General features: G+C 39.6%; 1 protein-coding gene across 2 annotated transcripts in view; it reads right to left on the reverse strand.

Annotated features, from left to right (window-relative positions):
- LOC127660990 (homeobox protein Meis1) overlaps positions 1-19,682 on the reverse strand; it is a 77,267-nt gene that overhangs the window by 16,836 nt on the left and 40,749 nt on the right. For both annotated transcript variants that reach the window (XM_052151505.1, XM_052151506.1), the window contains exon 9: positions 10,060-10,136. In XM_052151505.1, the coding sequence (XP_052007465.1) occupies positions 10,060-10,136 (77 nt within the window). The remainder of the gene's footprint in view (positions 1-10,059; positions 10,137-19,682) is intronic.

A 19,682-nucleotide genomic window follows, 5' to 3' on the forward strand; every position in this document is an offset into this window, starting at 1 on the left:
GGTGCAATGTAATATGTCACTTTCACTAATAAGCCATTTTCACTGAAATCAAAAAGCTGCTAGACGCAACACAATCCCAGCCAATAAGAATAGATATAGTATATATCTATACTATATCTATTCTTATTGATAAAGTATAGTATATATATCATATAGTTGTGTACAACAGGTTTTTGGACCAATGAGATTTCACTATGGGCGGGGCTTCAAAGATGCTGAAAAAATATAAACTAAGCGGCTGACAAAATATCGTCTTTTGTTCACGGCTTGTTAAAACAAAAACTGTAATTTAAATAAAAGAGAGTTTTCATCGTTAGTCACTTTACCTTATCACGCCTGGTTAGAATATGGTGTTAAGGATAAAATACCAAGGATAGCACCATATTTTTTAACCTGTAGCACGTAATATAAATATATGAGGTGTTACCCAGTCTAGCATGCTTATTTTTGTGGTTGTTGTTGGCAAGGTGAAGTTCACTATGACCTTGCAATCAATGTAATGCTAAAAGCTCATTAGCTAATCAGTGGTCGGCTTGCTAATCAGCGGTCCAATCTGTTCCTAGATTTATAAACATAACCAATTTTCTCTAGTGCAGATCCACCCACAGTCTGTCATGTGCACATTCCCCCACAAAAGAGAGGATAAAAAAGGAGAGAAATGAAGAAAAAATGTAAGCAGTGCCTGGGGCTCATTGTGATGTAAGACAGAGAGAGAGAGAGAAAGAGGAGGGGTGCACCCTTTTATGGTTCACAGACTCTGTACGAATGCATGCACACACACACATGCACATATCCCACGACAACTTACTGCTAAAGATCATCCATGCACATATATCTCCACATATAGAGGCACATTCTCTCATGGACAAAGAATTGATATTAACTGTGCTGTTCTTGTTTACATGCGCACATACATGACAAACGACTTCAGATGACTAAACGCACACTCACGAACATACACGCACACACACACACACACACACACACACACACACACACACAGAACCACTCCAACTTGTCTGCTGTTGACACAATACAGATAGAGATCAGGTCTGAGCAAGTGCTGAAATTCCAGTATGGCAGAATTGTTAGCAAACACTTGAGAACAGACTGAGCCCAACTGTGCAGAAAAAGGCAAACTTATATCCATCCAGCTTCATGGAGTTGAGGTCTCCATCTACCCATGATGTAGCGAGGGGATTTTGAGGGTGTAGGCTGGGCCGGCATGCTTGGTGTCTCTCTGGTGTAAATATGTCTTTTGTTTGGTGGATTGACCCCAGGGTGTGTAGGTATTTTGTTGAAAGACCATGGATATTCTTGCTAAAACACCTTGACAGAAAGACTGTGTGAAGAGCGCTCTAGGACACAGGCTCTGGCTCATCTCATCCAGACCTTTTCACATCCTGTGGGCCACTTCTACGCACATATGCATTCATGCACAATGACACTCACAGACATGTATGCACACTACTCATCTAGATTGATAGATCTAGCAAACACATACTCTCAAACACAAATATACTATAGTCCAAAACCAGTAATTAAAGGACAATTGTATTTCTTAGAGGTTGCTCTTTGATAGTTGAGGAGTTCTTATTTATGTTTTATAGTATCAGCTTTGTCTCAGATGGTTCTGCTCAAATTCCTAAAAAGAAATTATACAATATAGTCTCATGACAACAAAAGCTGTACGATATGTGAAATCGTATAGTTTTTCTTCCTAATACTGACATCAAATTTTAGCTAGCTTCCTACCCAACCCTTTATTTTATGAAAGGAAATGTCTGTGAAAAAATGTGGTTACTCATTCCATATTTATTTATACAATACAAATTACTCATGTATGTCAATATCTTGTGATACAATTCCCTTGTATTGTTCCAAACACCAAAGTTTTCTTCCGTGGTACAAAAGTTATTGTAGTATTAAAATAATGGTTAGGTTTACAGTTTAGGTAAGCGGTTAGACTTTATGTTTAGGTCTGTGTTAGGGCTTAAACAAATTGTGATAATATTGTTCATTATTAAAGTTTTTATGTTTTTGTATGAGCCAACATTCAAGAAATATTATGTTTTAGCAATATGTTTCCAAAGCTAAACATTTTTAAGTTGAATACTGTAGCTCAGATAATTTGGTTACCAATTGATTGATAGATTGATTGATTGAGTGATTGATTACTTTGATATCTTAGCAAATCTGAACACAGTTTGAGATATTGCTAAGATCTCGTCTGAGACTACCGGTTTGTTTTTTTCATTATTCTCAAGCAAAAGTTTAATATCACTGCTGTCTAGGAGAAAGAATTGAGTTACTACAAAATTCTAATTTGTGACTTTTCTTTCCTATTGGTAAAAATGTTGAGTATCACCTCTTTGAGATACCTATTGTGTCAGAGGTCACATTTAAGCTATATGAATGTTGCCAAATTTTACACACGAAAAGCACATAGAGCAATCATCCAGAGCTTTTCTTGAACAAGTTTCAACTTCTCTTGACATGGGCGGGCTTGGCTGTCAGAGTACTGAAGCATGCCAGTCATCCAGTTCTCTCTCTCTCTTTCTCTTTAATATGCTCTCGTTTCTTCTCTCAGGCGCAGAAACCTGATCCCATATGTGTGGACAATGTTTCTCTAAAGTAGCCCTGCCACACTTCACTCCATGCTTTTAAGACTTTCATAAAAGCTGCCTTATTGACAAAACAATCCATCCCTAAGGTTTAAACAGCATCTTTAAAGGGATTATTAAATTCAGTCAGGAAGGGAAGAACGGGCAACACGTGAAACTCGATGACCCGCCCATTGATTTTACATCACTGATCTTTATGGAGTGTTCTGAGAATACTCGCTCTTATAATCAAAGGCTAAAAACGTTTCTCTTTTGCTCTGCCTCTTGCCTGTTTCTTGCTCACCCATTTTCTTTCTTTGTTGAAGTTTCATTTCAATAGCTGTGACTGTGACTTTTGTATTTTATTGCACAAACAACTAACTTCCACATCAAAATGTTTGCACATTATGAAAGGCTAGAAAATATTTTTTCTTACTCTCACATTTTCTCTTGTTGAAGCTTCATTGCAGTGAAAGTTTTCACATTTGTATGCCAGTGGTACAACCTCAATTCCAAAAATGTTGGGAGTGTATGAAAAGGTTTTTTAATTATATTCACAGTTTGCTATATTAAAAGCTAAACATTATATGATATTTTAACCTTGTGAATTTCATATTTTTTTATGTGCAGTAATTTCAAATCAGATTGCTACACACTCCAAAAAAGTTGGGACTTTCGAGTCATCACCATTACTTCTAATAACACGTATTAAGCAATTAGGAACTGAAGACAAAAAAAAAAGAAAAAGTGGAATATTCGGGGGCCTGGGTAGCTCAGGGAATATTGACGTTGACTCCCCCCCCTAGAGTCACAAGTTCAAATCCAGGGCATGCTGAGTGACTCCAGCCAGGTCTCCTAAGCAATCAAAGTTGCCTGGTTGTTAGGGAGGGTAGACTCACATGGGGTAACCTCCTCGTGGTCACTATAATGTGATGCACTCAACAAGCCACGTGATAAGACACGTGGATTGATGGTCTCAGACGTGGAGGCGACTGAGATTCGTCCTCCGCCACCCGGATCTACACCACCACAAGGACTTAGAGCACATCACAAGGAGTGCATTGAGAATTGGGAATTCCAAATTGGGGAGAAAAAATTGGGAATTTTCCCCCATTCATCCATTATGCATGTCTTCACAATTGTATGGGGTCTTCGTTGCCATATTGTGAACTTCAAAATGCACCACACATTCTCAGTTGGAGATGGTCAGAACTGCAGGCAGGCCGATCAAGCACCCACACTCTATGCTTATTTGGCCAATACAATACAGTTGAAACTCGAAAAATTAGAATATCATGCAAAAGTTCATTAATTTCAGTAATTCAACTTAAAAGGTGAAACTAATATATTATATAGACTCATTACAAGCAAAGTAAGATATTTCAAGCCTTTATTTGATATAATTTTTATGATTATGGCTTACAGCTTATGAAAACCCCAAATTCAGAATCTCAGAAAATTTGAATATTACATGAAATCAATAAAAAAAAAAGGATTTTAAATACAGAAATGTCGGCCCTCTGAAAAGTATAATCATGCATATGTACTCAGTACTTGGTTTGGGCCCCTTTTGCATTAATTACTGCCTCAATGCGGCGTGGCATGGATGCTATCAGCCTGTGGCACTGCTGAGGTGTTATGGAAGACCAAGATGCTTCAATAGCGGCCTTCAGCTCTTCTGCATTGTTTGGTCTCATGTCTCTCATCTTTCTCTTGGCAATGCCCCATAGATTCTCTTGGCCAATCAAGCACAGTAATACCATGGTCATTGAACCAGGTTTTGGTACTTTTGGCAGTGTGGGCAGGTGCTAAGTCCTGCTGGAAAATGAAGTCAGCATCTCCATAAAGCTTCTCTGCTGAAGGAAGCATGAAGTGCTCTAAAATGCACCGGTAGACGGCTGCGTTGACTCTGGACTTAATAAAGCACAGTGGACCAACACCAGCCGATGACATGGCTCCCCAAACCAACACAGACTGTGGAAACTTCACACTGGACTTCAAGCATCTTGGATTGTGTGCCTCTCCATTCTTCCTCCAGACTCTGGGACCTTGGTTTCCAAATGAGATGCAAAATTTGCTCTCATCAGAAAAGAGGACTTTGGACCACTGAGCAACAGACCAGTTCTTTTTTTCTTTAGCCCAGGTAAGGCGCTTCTGAAGTTGTTTGTTGTTCAGGAGCGGCTTGACAAGAGGAATACTGACATTTGAAGCCTCAGTCCACTCCTTGTGAAGCTCCCCACACATTTGAATGGCCTTTTCCTGACAATCCTCTCCAGGCTACGGTCATCCCTGCTGCTTGTGCACCTTTTTCTTCCACACTTTTCCCTTCCACTTAACTTTCTATTAATGTGCTTTGATACAGCACTTTGAGAACATCCAACTTCTTTTGCAATTACCTTTTGAGGCTTTCCCTCCTTGTGGAGGGTGTCAATGATGGTTTTCTGCACAACTGTCAGGTCAGCAGTCTTCCCCATGATTGTGAATTCAACTGAACCAGACTGAGAGACCATTTAAAGGCTCAGGAACCCTTTGCAGGTGTTTTGGATTAATTAGCTGATTAGAGTGTGACACTTTGAGCCTACAATACTGAACCTTTTCACAATATTCAAATTTTCTGAGATTCTGAATTTGGGGTTTTCATAAGCTGTAAGCCATAATCATAAAAATTATATCAAATAAAGGCTTGAAATATCTTACTTTGCTTGTAATGAGTCTATATAATATATTAGTTTCACCTTTTAAGTTGAATTACTGAAATTAATGAACTTTTGCACGATATTCTAATTTTTCGAGTTTCACCTGTATATTGTACTGCTGAAAATTATGGGACGTCCCTGGAATAGACGGTGCTGGATGGCTGTATATGCTGCTCCAAAATTTTCACATATCTGTCTGTATTAATGGTGCCCTCACAGATGTGTGAGTTACCCATGCCATGGGCACTGACACACCCCTGGCCCATACAGACACTGGCTTTTGGACCAGATGCTGATAACAGCTTGGATGGTCCTTTTCCTCTTTGGCCTGGAGAACAAAAAGGCTTTGTTTTTCAATTTGAAATGTGGAAGACCAAAAGAACATGTTCTTTCAGACCAAAAAACATGTTCCACTATTCTACTTTTTTATCTAAGACGAGACTGAGCCCAGATAAGTTGGCACACATGGACAGTGTTGATGTAGGGCTTCTGCTTTGCATAATAAAGTCTTAACTTGCATCTGTGGATTCAGTGGCGAGTGGTTTTGACTAACAAAAGTTACTAAAGTAATCACAAGCCCGTGTTCATGATATCTATTACAGATGAATGATGTTTTTTAAGACAGTGACGTCTGAGGGATCAGAGATCACGTGCATTCAGAAGTGGTTTTCGTCTTGCCCTTTACACACCGAGATTTGACCAGATTCCTTGAATCTTTTAACTATATTGTGCACTGTAGATGGTCAAATGCCCAAAATCCTTCCAATTTGCCTTTGGGGAAACATTGTTCTCAAAGTGCTGGATTATTTGCTTAAGCATCTGTTTGCAAATTGTCAAGTCTCGAATGTTCCTTGCTCTTGAAGGACTAGGATGTTTTTGGAGGCTCCTTATATACTATGACATGATTGCCTCACCTGTTTAACATCTCTTGTTTCACATTAACTTGTTATTTTAACTCATAAAATAGTCTTAAATTGCCCTGTCTCAATTTTTTTTTGAGTGTGGTGCAATCAACAGATTTGAAAATACTGTACATTAAAAACAAACAAACAATGGAATTCACAAGGTGAAACATAATATAATGTTTATGTGTGGTGCTTTCAATATAGCAAAGAGTGAATATAATAAAAAAATCACTCCTTTTTGGTTTTATTAGCATGTTTCATACTGTCCTATGTTTTTTCAGAATTGAGGTTGTAGAACTAAACTGACTGCACCATCATATCATAATATGGTTGTGCATTAGCACTATCAAAGCTTTGACTTCCTCCAAAAATAGATCTCACAGTCAATCCACATCCCTTCCTCGATGTCTCGGGCCGCTCATGCGTGTCCCTTGTGTGTGTGTGTGTGTGCATGTGCGTCTGTGCTCATATGTGCATAAGGGTGTCCACAAGGGTGTGACTAAGTGCACAACTACTGCGGATCATTCAGATTTGATGAATTGTTTTCGAACTAAAAAATGCACCAGGATGCATGCCGATTGTTAATTTGTGAACTCAGATTTGCAGAGGTCCCTTACACTATGTTAGCGGCAATAATTCATGAGTGATCCGCACCCCGCACTGCCTTTGACATTTTTTATTTAATTTTCAGCCTGCTGATTCTCCAAATCCTCATCAATAATGGACACGTACATGTGTGTTAACACATCTACGGGAGCTAAGGAAGCCGTCATTTTTACTTCATCTCTTGTTTAGCTCCATCTGTTTGCTGTTTGTCTGGTGTCATGTTCTAGTTTCCACATGTTCACCCTAGGGTCTGTTCATCAACAATGTTTTTCCTTGGAGATATGACATGAACTCATGAAATCTATATGCTTTTTTTTGTAGGAGCAAAATGTAAATCTTGTAAATCTTGCTGTAGTTTGTACATCAGTTGTTGTTGGGAGTGAGCTGAATTGGCCTCTTGCTTTGACTAGTCTGATAAATAGAATCACAGCTAGTGAAATTGCCTCTAAAAATCTGCAGGTCTGGAGGTAACATCACCAGGGGTTGCCATGGAGACACCCAATGGCGAGCTTCCTACTAAGCACAACATCAGGCCTATGAAATGACAGATCCCACTCTCTAACCCCTAATGTTCTGAGTGTCTCTCTGTCTCTCGCTTTTAAACACTTTCCATGTTGTCTATAGCCTTACACACACCCAAACAGGCATACACACTGATGCACACAATCTGGGAAAGGGTAGAGAGATCTCAGCATGCAGGGTTTAGTGGCTAATACTGCTTAGGTTGACCAGCCATGGTCCAGCACTTACACACTCACCCAGTCACACTCACCCAGTCACACATTCTTTCTCCAGCATCCACACAAACACTCCTGCAGCGTGACAATTCTTCCATCATAAGCCAAACACTGGTAGAAAACGAGTGGGCCCGGCAGCCAGAGAGATGTTTTGGGACAGGACCGTGTGTGAAGTAATTGCCTGTGTGTTCTGTGCTAACTAATAAGCCTGAAAAATCTGATCTCCCATGGGTTGTTGTGAGGTCACAGAAATTGATAACCCTGACAAGATTCCCTAGTGTCCGTCAGTCTGTGTCCCACTGATAGGCCACTTTGTAAATTAATCCTCATTCTTAGTCATCCATTGTCTCCAAGGTACCAAATTGAACAATGGTAAGGATTATGTTGTCAGAAATTACATTTTGTGGAATGGGCTTAATACATATCACATCTCTGTGTCTCCCTCTCTCATGGCCTCTGATGTATGTAGCCAGACATGGTTTGTTAATAGGCTTGGGAAGTAATGGAATACTTGTAACGGTGTTATGTAATAAGGATATATATAAAAACTATTCTTTTACAGTTACATTCAAAATAACATAATCAGTTTACCAATATGTTTTGTTAAAAAAGATTTCTTTCAAACTAAATACATTTACAGTACGTGTGTTCTCAATCAAATAAATTCAATTTCTGAATATGTAAGGCCCTCCTGAATCGAGGCCCATTGCACAAAGATTTATTTGGCGCAAATTAAAGGTCCATGGCATGGAAACTGTATTATTTACTCATTGTAAAATACAACAGTGCCATTTCACTGGTAATGTCTTTAGTTACATTGACAGAACTTGCCACAAAAAATCTATTTTACTTATCCATCCTTTTCTTTAAAAAAAAGCAAAAATCAAGGTTACTGTGAGGCACATACAATGGAGGTGAATGTGGAGGGTTTAAAGGCTGAAATGTGAAAATTTTAATTTTATAAAAACATTATATTAATATACATTATAACAACATATTAATTATTCTGTTAAAACTCATGTATTACCTGAGCTGTACATTTCTTGAAATCATCACTTTTACAGTCATTTTAGGGTTTGTTGACATTACATTGTCATGGTAACGAAGTTGTAAATTGACCATAACTTTACACAGAAAAGGTTAGTAAGTGATTTTATCACACTAAGACCATGTTAATGCATATTGTTTATGTCTTGTGACAAAGTGAGTCCCCCATTCATTTCCACTGTAAGTGCCTCTCTGAACCCAGATTGTTTATTTTTTTAGTTTTGATTGAGTTTAACTTGTATTGTACCTGAAATATTCCTTTATATTCCAAATCCCATTTACAGAGGACATTGAAGTTAAAGTCATCTAGCTGATTTTTCTTTGCATTTGTACCTAAAGTACCTAAATGTAGTCAGATTATGTCACTTTCTAAATGGTAAATAGTATAATTTTTTTGTATAAGTTTGATCATTAGAAATTAATAATTTGATAATTAGTATCATAATACATTTTAAAAGTAACCCTCACATCTCTGTTTGCTAATGTAGTCAGTGTCTACATCAAGGCCTGGTTTATTCAGCAAAATGGATTAGGGCATGTAATCAGAGCCTTAGTAATATTCATCTCTGACACTAAAAGAACAAGAACAGAGATAGTTTGTGAGGGCCAGGCAATGTTGTTAAAAATAAATATGTGGCAAAAGTTTTTCTTTGTATTCCAACATCAAACGTTCCTGCCTGTGCCAGTTTCACCTCCCCAGCACCCTATCTCAGGCCCTTCATTAGACATGGCTAATAACATTAAGTATGTGCTGATAGCCATCTCTGATAACATACTCACCCAGCAAAGGGCTTTTTTAAACTTTACGTAACTTTTAACAGTGGGAGCGGCAAAATTCGGACCCACTTTATATTAGGTGGCCTTAACTACTATGTACTTAACCATTTGACACAATGTATTTAGTATGTACATACATGTTGTTGCATTGTAATTACATTTAAAGTACCTACATTTAATTACATTTGTAGTTACAGTGTTAAATTTACCCCTAACCAACCCTGACCCCAAAAGCTAACTCTAACCCCTAATCCTAACCCAACACTTACTCCTAAACCTACCCGTACCTCAACCTCAGTAGCAGAAAATGTGTGAATTTTGCTGAAGAACATGTAGTTACACAGTAAATACATAGTCTTGTGTGTATTTAATGTTAGTACATAGTAGTTAAGGCTACCTAATATAAAGTGTCTCCCAAAATTGAAATAGGATCTGCTCGCCCAGGGATTCATATTTGAACGGGCAAACAAAAAAGAAAAGAAAAAGAAGAAAAATCTCAGAAAAATACTGGCGGCAATATCCCTTTGGGTAAATTGATTTGAAGGGAGATGAGGCGATAAGTGGGAGACGGATGTGAGGGGCGGGAATGAGTGGGGGGAGGGGAGTGTATTAATTCAAATCATTAGGAGCCACTTGCCAGGGGCAAAGCTATTGATTGCATGTAAACACAAAAGTACAATTGACTTACCAGTTGTTCACTTGTAGTATAGTGAGCCCGGTGTCTTGTGCAAGTTGCTTTTTCTGTTCTTCTGAAGGGTAGGGGTGCTGATGAAAGAGAGAAAAAACAACAGCAAATTACATGAGAAATATTGTAAATAAATCAATTAATGACTGCATTTGTTAGCGAGAGAAAGGTCTGAGGTAAAAGAGGGAGACGGCGCTTGCACATTTGCAGGGAAAAGTGGCAAAGCAGCTGTTAATTAGTGTGAAAATGTGAGGTGTGTCTCTTTCTTAGAGTCATTAATGGAATATGAAATCGTGTAATTAATGGCAGCAAAAAAGGCAAGCCAATTATAAAGTTAAGTGAAGTGTAGGAACAGAAACAGTAATTAGAGTGCTGTGCTGTACAACCCCACTGAAATGTATTCTAGTCATCTTCCTGCCATGAATGCCTGATGGATTTTGGATATCTAATGCCTGCCTCGCATGGAATACAGACCATAAATCTGATATAAACCTCTTCTTTGTTAAATCGCTCAAAGATAACCCACATTGTCGACAATTAGCTAGATGGCTAAAACATGGATGATACTAAACAGTTTGAGTCTTCAATGTTGATGATTCACAAGTGAAGTTCTGAACTTGTTTTGAGCTGATCTAGCTGTTAAAATAAGGATAAGGTGAGATTTGCTTGATTTATATTAGTGTCAGGGAGAAGTACGAAGCTTGCTACCTTAGTCTTAACAATGTGCTGTTCATGAAAAAGACAAGACAGAGCCTGTGTTGAGGCCCCTGCTGAGCCTGTAAAATGGGAGAAATAGTGCACAAAGATGTTTACACCACATTTATACCTAGAAAGATAGAGAGAGAGACAATCCATGGCCTCATGGCACACCAATAACTCTCCCCTCATCCATGTCTGTGTTATACTATTTTCAAATTATGATTTTTCAACACAATAAATATGGACAGATCAGTGTGCTACTGTGCTAGCAGATCCAGGCCTTCTAAGAGCATTAACGAAGGTGTAGCCTGCCATGGATTAACACAGGCAGGGGCTTTAATTTGGTCTTGATTTTGACATCAACCAATGAGAGAATGGATTGCTGTTCAACAGGGAAGTTAGGAAAACAATGGAAAGCTACAGTGACCGCAATATACTATATATCCCCGCTAGAGTCTCCAACCCGAACTGATTCAACAATCTCTATACAGCAAATTAGTAACCAAGTCATGTATTCGTCAAGGAAAGTATTTAGTTAATAATTTATCTGTGTGATCTAGTGTAGAAAAGAGGTCATCAATTCTGATTCTGATTTGCCTTTTGAGAGGTATAATGAGAAAAAGGCTTCCAAATGAACAAACAGAAATGTAGAATGTAGATGGCGCCATGGGTTGTCTGCTCTTTTTTTTAATTTTTTTTTTTTCAGCAAAAATAAATTGGAATGTCTTTCATGTTGCTGAATGCATGTTTATTTACTGGTACTGCCACAGAAAGTGAGCTGTTTTCCTGTCGCTCTCTGTCATTTTCATGTGATCCAATTGTAGGTAATTGGAACAAACTGTGGATAATTTCATGCAGAAAGTTATAATTGCAGTGTCGCCTCTAGCCACTTCAGCATACATTTTTGGATTCACTCTTTTTTTTTTTTTTTTTTTGCCTTATCACTTGTTTCCAGTGTCCAAGGCCTTGTCTAAATCAGGACACTTGGGTAATTTTATCTAACCACGACGATGAGATTTGTGTGAATCGAGGGACAGGGCAGAAATTATGAGAAAACAACATTCCAACCTCTCTTGCTGTCATCTGATCGGGGATAATCCTTTGATAGCAGGGCTTTGAGCATCAAAAATATAATGGCAATTATAATCAGAATTTCAACTTAACTCACTTTGAGGTCAAAACCAAATGTCATCTCTGCCCGTACCTGTGCTCTGTAGTTCATTAAATATTCTGAGACGGAACAGAAGTAGCACTCAACTTCACAAATGGACTGGAGAGAAAAATTATGGCATGAAGTGAGGTGTGTTAGCTAGTCGACCAACTAAAGAATAACATGTCTGTACAAGAGGATCAGAAGCCCCACAATATTGCAAGGGGAAGGCAATGAAAAGGCTATTTGAAAACTCAAACATGGCCTGTTCTGCAGAGGACCCATGAAGACCAAAAATTTAAATTCTAGACTGCTGCAATTCCAGACATAAGACAATTGGAACTAAATTAGGTTCACACTTCCTGATGGACAATGATCATCTCAATACTGTTCCTATGTTCCTATGTTTTATTCCCAGTTTTACTCAGAACAAAGAACATCTCATCTAGCCATTTGCATGTAAACTTTTTTGCAAAGTCAAATACTAAGTGGTCCATACTTATAAAGGCCTTAAGGGTAAACTAGGGGAGTCAATATTAAAAGAGATAGTACTTTAGAATTCAAGGGTAAACTAGGGGAGTCATTATTAAAAGAGATTAGTACTTTAGAATTCAAATATTAAGTATTGTGAAAGATCATTAAGTATTGAAGGGAGAATGCATTGCACAAGCTTAGATGTTTAAAAAGAGGTGGGAGGAGGGCTTTCAACTAAGGCAACTTGTAAGACAACTTTACTAAAAAAAAATGTTACAACAATGCACAATGGGGTGGAGAAAATTAGCAGTCAAGTTTCATCTGAACTTAAACCGTAACCAAATCCTATCCTAACTGCTCATTAAACCCTAGAAACCCCATACAAAGGCCTGTTCTATGATTGACAGGTAGCTCCAACCATTAGCATTCAGCAGTACCCAAACTGGATTCTTGTACAAACGCCAACTGGGTCAAGCTCTTCCACCGACAGCATCATATGTGCCTCACCTTTGTTGTCATAATGACCTTCAGGAAGCCGCACCTGTATTTGAGCAGAATGGGGCAGCAGGGACTAAGGACCCATTAACACTTGTCATACATGGATAATACCCATATATGATTTATCCACATTACATTAACAGCTGCCCAAATAAAAGTGGATCTGTTTGCCAGAAATTTGATGGTATGCTTGTGCTTTTCCCACTTTACAAATAAATCTTCCGGTGTCTTTTTGCATTCAAGGGGTTGCTACTGAAATTGTGGCTTTATGAATTTACACAACTCGATTTTGGGTTATAATTATTGTTGTTGACTTTGGCCTTTCTTATTGCTAGTTACATATGTTAGTAGGCATGTCCATCCATTTCCTTTTCAATTTCTTATCAAATTGCATTGTTGCAAAAATATATTGTACATATTTGGCTTGAATAGTCTTCATTGGCAGGCAAAGTAAGCAGGACTTTTGTTTGTGCTCTAAATATGCATTTCGGTAGCCAGCGTTCATGAACAGGTTAGGGGTTATGGGTATGAGTAAAGGTAATGTATGTAGCTTGACGAAACCAGCTAGTGGAAAGAAGATGAGGTAGTAGACTACTCAAGTCGATAAAAACCCTCATAGGCCCCCCCAATTACACATGCTCTGTGTGGTGCTCTGATGCCTGTTCTCAACAAATTTTCCCCTCCCTCCGCACATCTATAAATGCTCTTCTGTTTTTCCTAGTGCAACTGTCTGCCCACATATTTTAATGCCTGCTGCCATATAGTACCAAATTGTTCATGATGCCATGAAGTGGATGTGTTTAAAAAGTGTTTTTTTTTCTCCTTCTCATTGTCTGGGTCTCCAAACACCAAATTATCACTGTAAATCAAAACAAGGTGATTTACAATGTGGTTTAACTGAAAGAAACCAACAGATTTTATTATAGTCAGAAAGAGACTGAGTATTATAATCATCTTGGCAGCAGTACTGGACATAAATTATTTTCTCAGTGTCTCATGATGCTTTAGCAAGAAAGCAATAGCATTGCTGGAAGAACAGATGGAAGATCTCAATGCATCCTCCCTATTTCCTTTCGCCTTAATGATACCTCTTGTCCAAATATACTACTCCTTTCATCAGAATTTTTAGCCTCTTCTGCACTGGTGAATGCCAAGCCTATGATGTCCTCCCTGTGCTCAATTCTCGATCATGTATCTTATCTCTGTGTGTCTAGCAGTGCATCAACAATAGTCCCTTCCAGTCTTCCTCCGCAGCCCCCTCAGATAGAGAATGGTGGGGAAGAGCATGGAAGTCCATGTCCTATCAGTGAGATAAGACAGGGTGAAAAGGTCTCTCCCCTTCTTTCTTGCTCTTTGTCTGAGCAGAAGATTGCTGCTCCAAACAGAACTCAGACTTCCCCCCCTAACACTCGGCTGACTCCACTGTCCTTACCCACAATTCAGTGCGGCAGATGAGAATGCTGTTTTGAATACAGCCAAGATATGAGGAGTCAAGTTTTGTCAGGAGACCGTTCCATGGGAGCGAGTAGGATTCCAGTATTTACTGCACTGTACCCTGAAAGCTGAGAGGTATGAGCCAGACTATGAGAGTAGAAACATGAGAGGTGTGTTCTCTTGCTCTTTATGTCTTTGTGAGGAGAGCTGTGTCTATGTTGAACAGGGAGGAGGAGGTCTGGATGAGCTCCAGCTGCGCTCCTTATCAGGTCTTTAGACAGGATCCTCTGGTTCACTGTGAGGGGAGAACTATTTTGGAAGTTCCTTTCATCTTGTTTTTTTTCTTCATCATCTCGCTTCCCCCGCAAAAAAATCCCAGAATCCCAGCCGTATTTCTTTACCAGTCGACTCCTGGGGTTGGCTATGTCCACACACTGAAAACATCCTCCCCCCATCAATGTGGACACGTCTTTTTGTGTTCCATTTAACCATTTAATTACAATCAGCCACAATCCCCTTCCCCCCACTTAACCGCCTTCATTACCCGCATTACCATTATTATTGTGATATTCTATTTAAGGGAACATTTCTCTATCCTGTGTGATTTGGATTAAAGAAGCTTTCCACACAAGATTAACTTTATTAAATAAGTGTGCGCTGAACATGCTGCTTATTCCACTTGCATAAAACAAGTGGGGTGGCACAGCACAATAACAAAAGGCATTCTTATAGAGTAGCACCTCACAGCAGCAAGAAAATGATGATGGCCCAGTCTCAAGACACAGGAACTGATCCTAGTGGCTCCATCTGACAAACGCTGAACATGTGAATATCCACTAAGTGTTGAGAAATTACATAATATCCAGGACTGTGACAATACAATTAAATATTGATATATTGTAATACATATTCTCACAAATTTATATTGCTACTTTAGATCCCTGTATTGATATTTTTATTAGTAAATATGTGTATTCATATAAAGTCCTAAAATATAAAACGATATAAAAGCATGTCATCTAAATAAGCTATATCTCCGAGGTCAGTGTTTCACAGTGTGGTCAGAACCAATTTACTGAGGCACGAGAGAGATTTAAACCTGAAATTCACTCTTTCTCTGACGGACATGATGGGACTCTCTCAATCACGATCCAATAATGAGATCTTAATTCATTTGAATATTTTGAATAGTGAAGTATGCATTGCGATGCGTATTGTAACATGAGGTGCTTGGCAATACTCAGCCCTAGTAATGTGTAATACTGAATGATTCAGGTCAATGGGTCCTTACAAGGTGACTTTGCAAGGGTTCATTTCAGCTAGATTTCCTACTGCAGCCTCACTTCTATATTCCTTGTGGCTAATCCCCATGGAAGCCGAGCTGCCCCTGAGGAATTCCTGAGGCTTGATCCAGGGGCCATTTTGGCCGATGAGTCCTTCGAGTATCTTTTTAACATCCCATCTCAGAACCAGCCCTGAATGAGTGGGCCCTGGCTGTCACTCTTCACATCTTCGATGGCTCGGATCTTGAGAAAAGGTCTGAAGTTTAGTGCTCCACCAACTCAAGCTATGCTTGCATTAAGAGTTAACTCACAAGAACCACATACCAGCTCCAGGCCTTCTTCTGCAGATATGGCCACCTACAACAGCCAGCCTAAACCATAGGAGGAGGGATTATCATTGATATTTGGCAAAGAGCATTATTATCTCACTAGACAATTACATAGCTGGTGTCTTCATCACTTAGATATGGATGGGAAAAAAACAATAATTGCTTTGATACAACTTTTAGAAAAAGGTGCTATTTGGCAAGATAGCTCAATGGGTCTTGACCTCAGAGACTTGGCAGAGGGAGAGTTGAGATATAAGCCATTTCAAATTTTTCTGTACAACGCATAAACGTTTAAAGTTTATACCCTCATACATAAAACAAAACATCTTTCAAAAGGAAAATTAGAGAGAGAGAGAGAAATAAAACAAAACAGCAGAGCTTCTGAAACCCAATTTCTTCTTGAGACTGATTCACCAATGAGACAACAACAAAAGAGAGAAAACGATCTTAGATTTGGAAAACAACTAGTGTCTGTGGTTTAAGATGCCCTGGAAGAGCAGGTGACAAACTGGCTGACAGAAAGTAGGATTTCTTCATTGGGAGTGCTACTAAGATTTTAGCAAGCTAAGTCTACACAAAGCCCGTACATGAATTATTCACAGGAAGTGTTTTTAGAAGCTCTTGTACTACAAAAAGCTAAACCTGGCAAAATTTCACCCTAGGAAACCAGCTTTTTGTCATTTAATCGGTATGCCAATAAAAAGGAAGATATGTTCAATTTGTTTTCCAGTACTTTAATTAGTCTTCCTCTTTTAAAAAACATTTTTGTTGGTTTAGGGAAGAGGGTGTAACATAAGTGCTTTTGAGTAGGGAATAGGCGCCTTTGGTTTGAAGGCAGTTATGGATATAATGCAGATCTAAAATTAAAAGATGGGTGTGAGCTGGAATACAAATCGGATCTATCCATATCTGTTTAAACTTCCAAGTACAGAATGTGCTAAACCAACATTATCAAATTTGAACTAAGGGCTTTACATTCAAAAATGCAAAGTGTACAAGGCAAAAGAGAAAATAACACATATGTGCACACCCGGACTTAAAAGCCACTTCATTTGAAGGCAGTGGCTAGTATTTGACTACCTTTACATAGAGGAGATGAGAGCTATATATAATAGCGTGGCCTATAGCTTCAAGCACCATCAGACAGTTTAAAATTGTAAGCCAGGTTCAGGCACTGATCTGAAGTCAGTCACAGTAGGGTAAACAGGCTCTTATTCAGTCTCATTACAGATCCCAGTTGAAGGGTGTGGAGTCTGTGTTTAAGGGGGATGCGTGTTGTTCCACACCTGCTGTTCACAGTCGCAGGGTAATAAGGGGGCCAGCCTGCAAACAGTGACTGGAGCTCGGTGGACTGCGGCTGATGAGCCCGGGCTAATTCAGGGGTGATTATGTAGTTTACTGGACCACTAAACCACTTTAAGCTTGTAATTACAGCCTATTTGATGGGGAACATTCAAAAGCAATTCAGCCGAGCCGTGCCGTGCCACGCTGACCGCAGCTGGAGGTGGGCTGCCGGCACTCAGTGGGGGAGGTTGATATCTGCGGAGATAGGGATTTGAGCACAGTCAGGCAGGTAGCATCATGGACAAAGAGCTATGCACCACCTTGGTCAGCCCTGCTCCCGAGATTGCCAGCAAGCGGCCCAGCTTGGCATGTACACTCACAGCGGGTTGCGTTCGTTTGAAGCTGTTAAAAACCCAAATGATTGTTTTAGCTATTTTCAACTTAGAGTGAAATGCAAAGCAGCATTATTAAGGCATGCTTTGGTACACAAGCTGCTCCTCCCTCCTGCCTCCCAGCAGCCAGTGCTGGGTTTGTTGAAGGTGGGGGCAGAGCTGCAAGAGCAGGAACTCATGGTGCATTAAATGTTAAGAGAATCAGGTTACCATGTTGCACCTTGACCAAAGAATCCATTCCAATGCCTTTACTTTCAAGGAAATTATCCTTTAGCTAATGCCCAAGAAATGCGATACTCAAAGGAAGCAATTTCGGGACCTCAAAAAATTCTAATAATCTGTGTGATATTATTATGTTATTATCATAATTACCCTTTTGCCCTCACCATTTTAATTAATGTTCAGTGGAGGGCCTGAGGGGGAGGAGAAACCTGGTCATGGCTGGAAAAGAGTTAAAAGAAGGTAAATGTATTTTACAATTGCTACCTTATGCCTTTTCCCAGACTGGATAAACAAAGGACAGAGTGAGAGAACACAGAGGGACATATTTCTCCTCTTCTCTCTCCTCTTCCTTTGCTGCCTCCCTTTATCTCCTTCCACCACCTCCTTTCTCTCTTTCTCTCTCTCTCACTCACTGAGCGGAAGAGAGATCCTTCTCCATCGGTGCACAGCTTATACAAATCGATGACTTAATCTGTCGTAACAAACAAGTGAGCAGAGCCTTGTCTCTGTCTGCTTCCTCCTCCACCTCAGCTAGAACACTCTGCTGATAAAAGAGAGAAGAAATAAAAATAAAGAGGCCCTTGGAACAACATTCTCTCTCTTTCTTATTTTCTCTTTTAGTTATCCATGCTTTCTATTAATGTTTGAATCTAATCTGATGAAATGCAGTTACATCTGGCTTGAGACACACACTGCACATGTCTCACACAGAGGAGAGCGATCCCCTGGCTGCACACGGCCATCTCTGTGGGGACGTCATGGATCAGCAGGTGCTCTCAATACAGGTCCCATGCAGCCATGCATCCCTTATTGCGACAGGAAACACCATGCACTCAGCGCGGCAGGAAAAGGTCAAGATCCACTATCCGAGCTAAATGGAGAGAATCCTATTCAATAGTTGAGCATGTGCCAGCTCCTGGATAAAGTTAAGGCAAATAAGACAAATCTAAGAGGTTTTAAGTGTCTGAGACCATTCTCCCTTTGTTCATCGCCTTGGGAAATCAATGACAACAAAGACAACGGCACTTTAAAGGGTCTAGGATTCAGCGCACAGGCCATGCTAGCTCCATTAAACAATTTATGAACTTACACATGATGGCATAAAATAATTAAATTGATCTCATCTCCAAGAAAGCAGAATTAACTATAGACTATAAAAGGCCTGCCAATGTCTTGACCTCCTTCACTTTTAAACAGAATGGGAAAATGCTAAATGAAGCAGTGTAAGTTTGGGTGTGCCTGATGCAGAACAGAGTGAGTGTGTTCTTGTTTCAGACGCATTGCCAAACGATTACGCAGCTGAATCTATGTGACTGTCCATGACCAAGGGGAAAAAGCCCCATTGAGAAGCCTGAGGGTAGAGTTGTTTCCTCCTCAAGAACTGTTTGTCCCCTGATGAAAAGCACAATGAGCTCAGAGCAGCATGCATGGCTGAGATTACAAGTAGGAGGAACTGAATTGATAAATTAGTTCAGCAAACGTGCAAACTGATTACCGCGTCTCTGCTGCCATATAATCCATCAGGCATACATTGGCGTGCACAGGCACACACAAACAGAGTGAGCCAAGTGTATCTGGGACAGACTGCTGGAGCTTTGCTCTGTAGGGGAATGCTCTGCAGTGGCTGTAAGTAAAAGGTATTGAGCTGCTGACTGCAGGCAGAAAGATCTCCGAGCACTGCCGATTACAGCATAGCTACAGCATAGCCACAAATGGAAGGTGGATAAAGAGTAAGGGGCCGTTCATACTGAACATGCCTTTGTCTAGTTTTTCTATGTGAGCATGCGTTAGATGGACATCTTGCTGTTTTTTAAGTGTCTTGTGTGGGAGTGCCACTTTTTTTAAAAGAACTCTGGACACC

The sequence above is a fragment of the Xyrauchen texanus genome, chromosome 20 (assembly GCF_025860055.1).
Source record: "Xyrauchen texanus isolate HMW12.3.18 chromosome 20, RBS_HiC_50CHRs, whole genome shotgun sequence".
NCBI lineage: Eukaryota > Metazoa > Chordata > Actinopteri > Cypriniformes > Catostomidae > Xyrauchen > Xyrauchen texanus.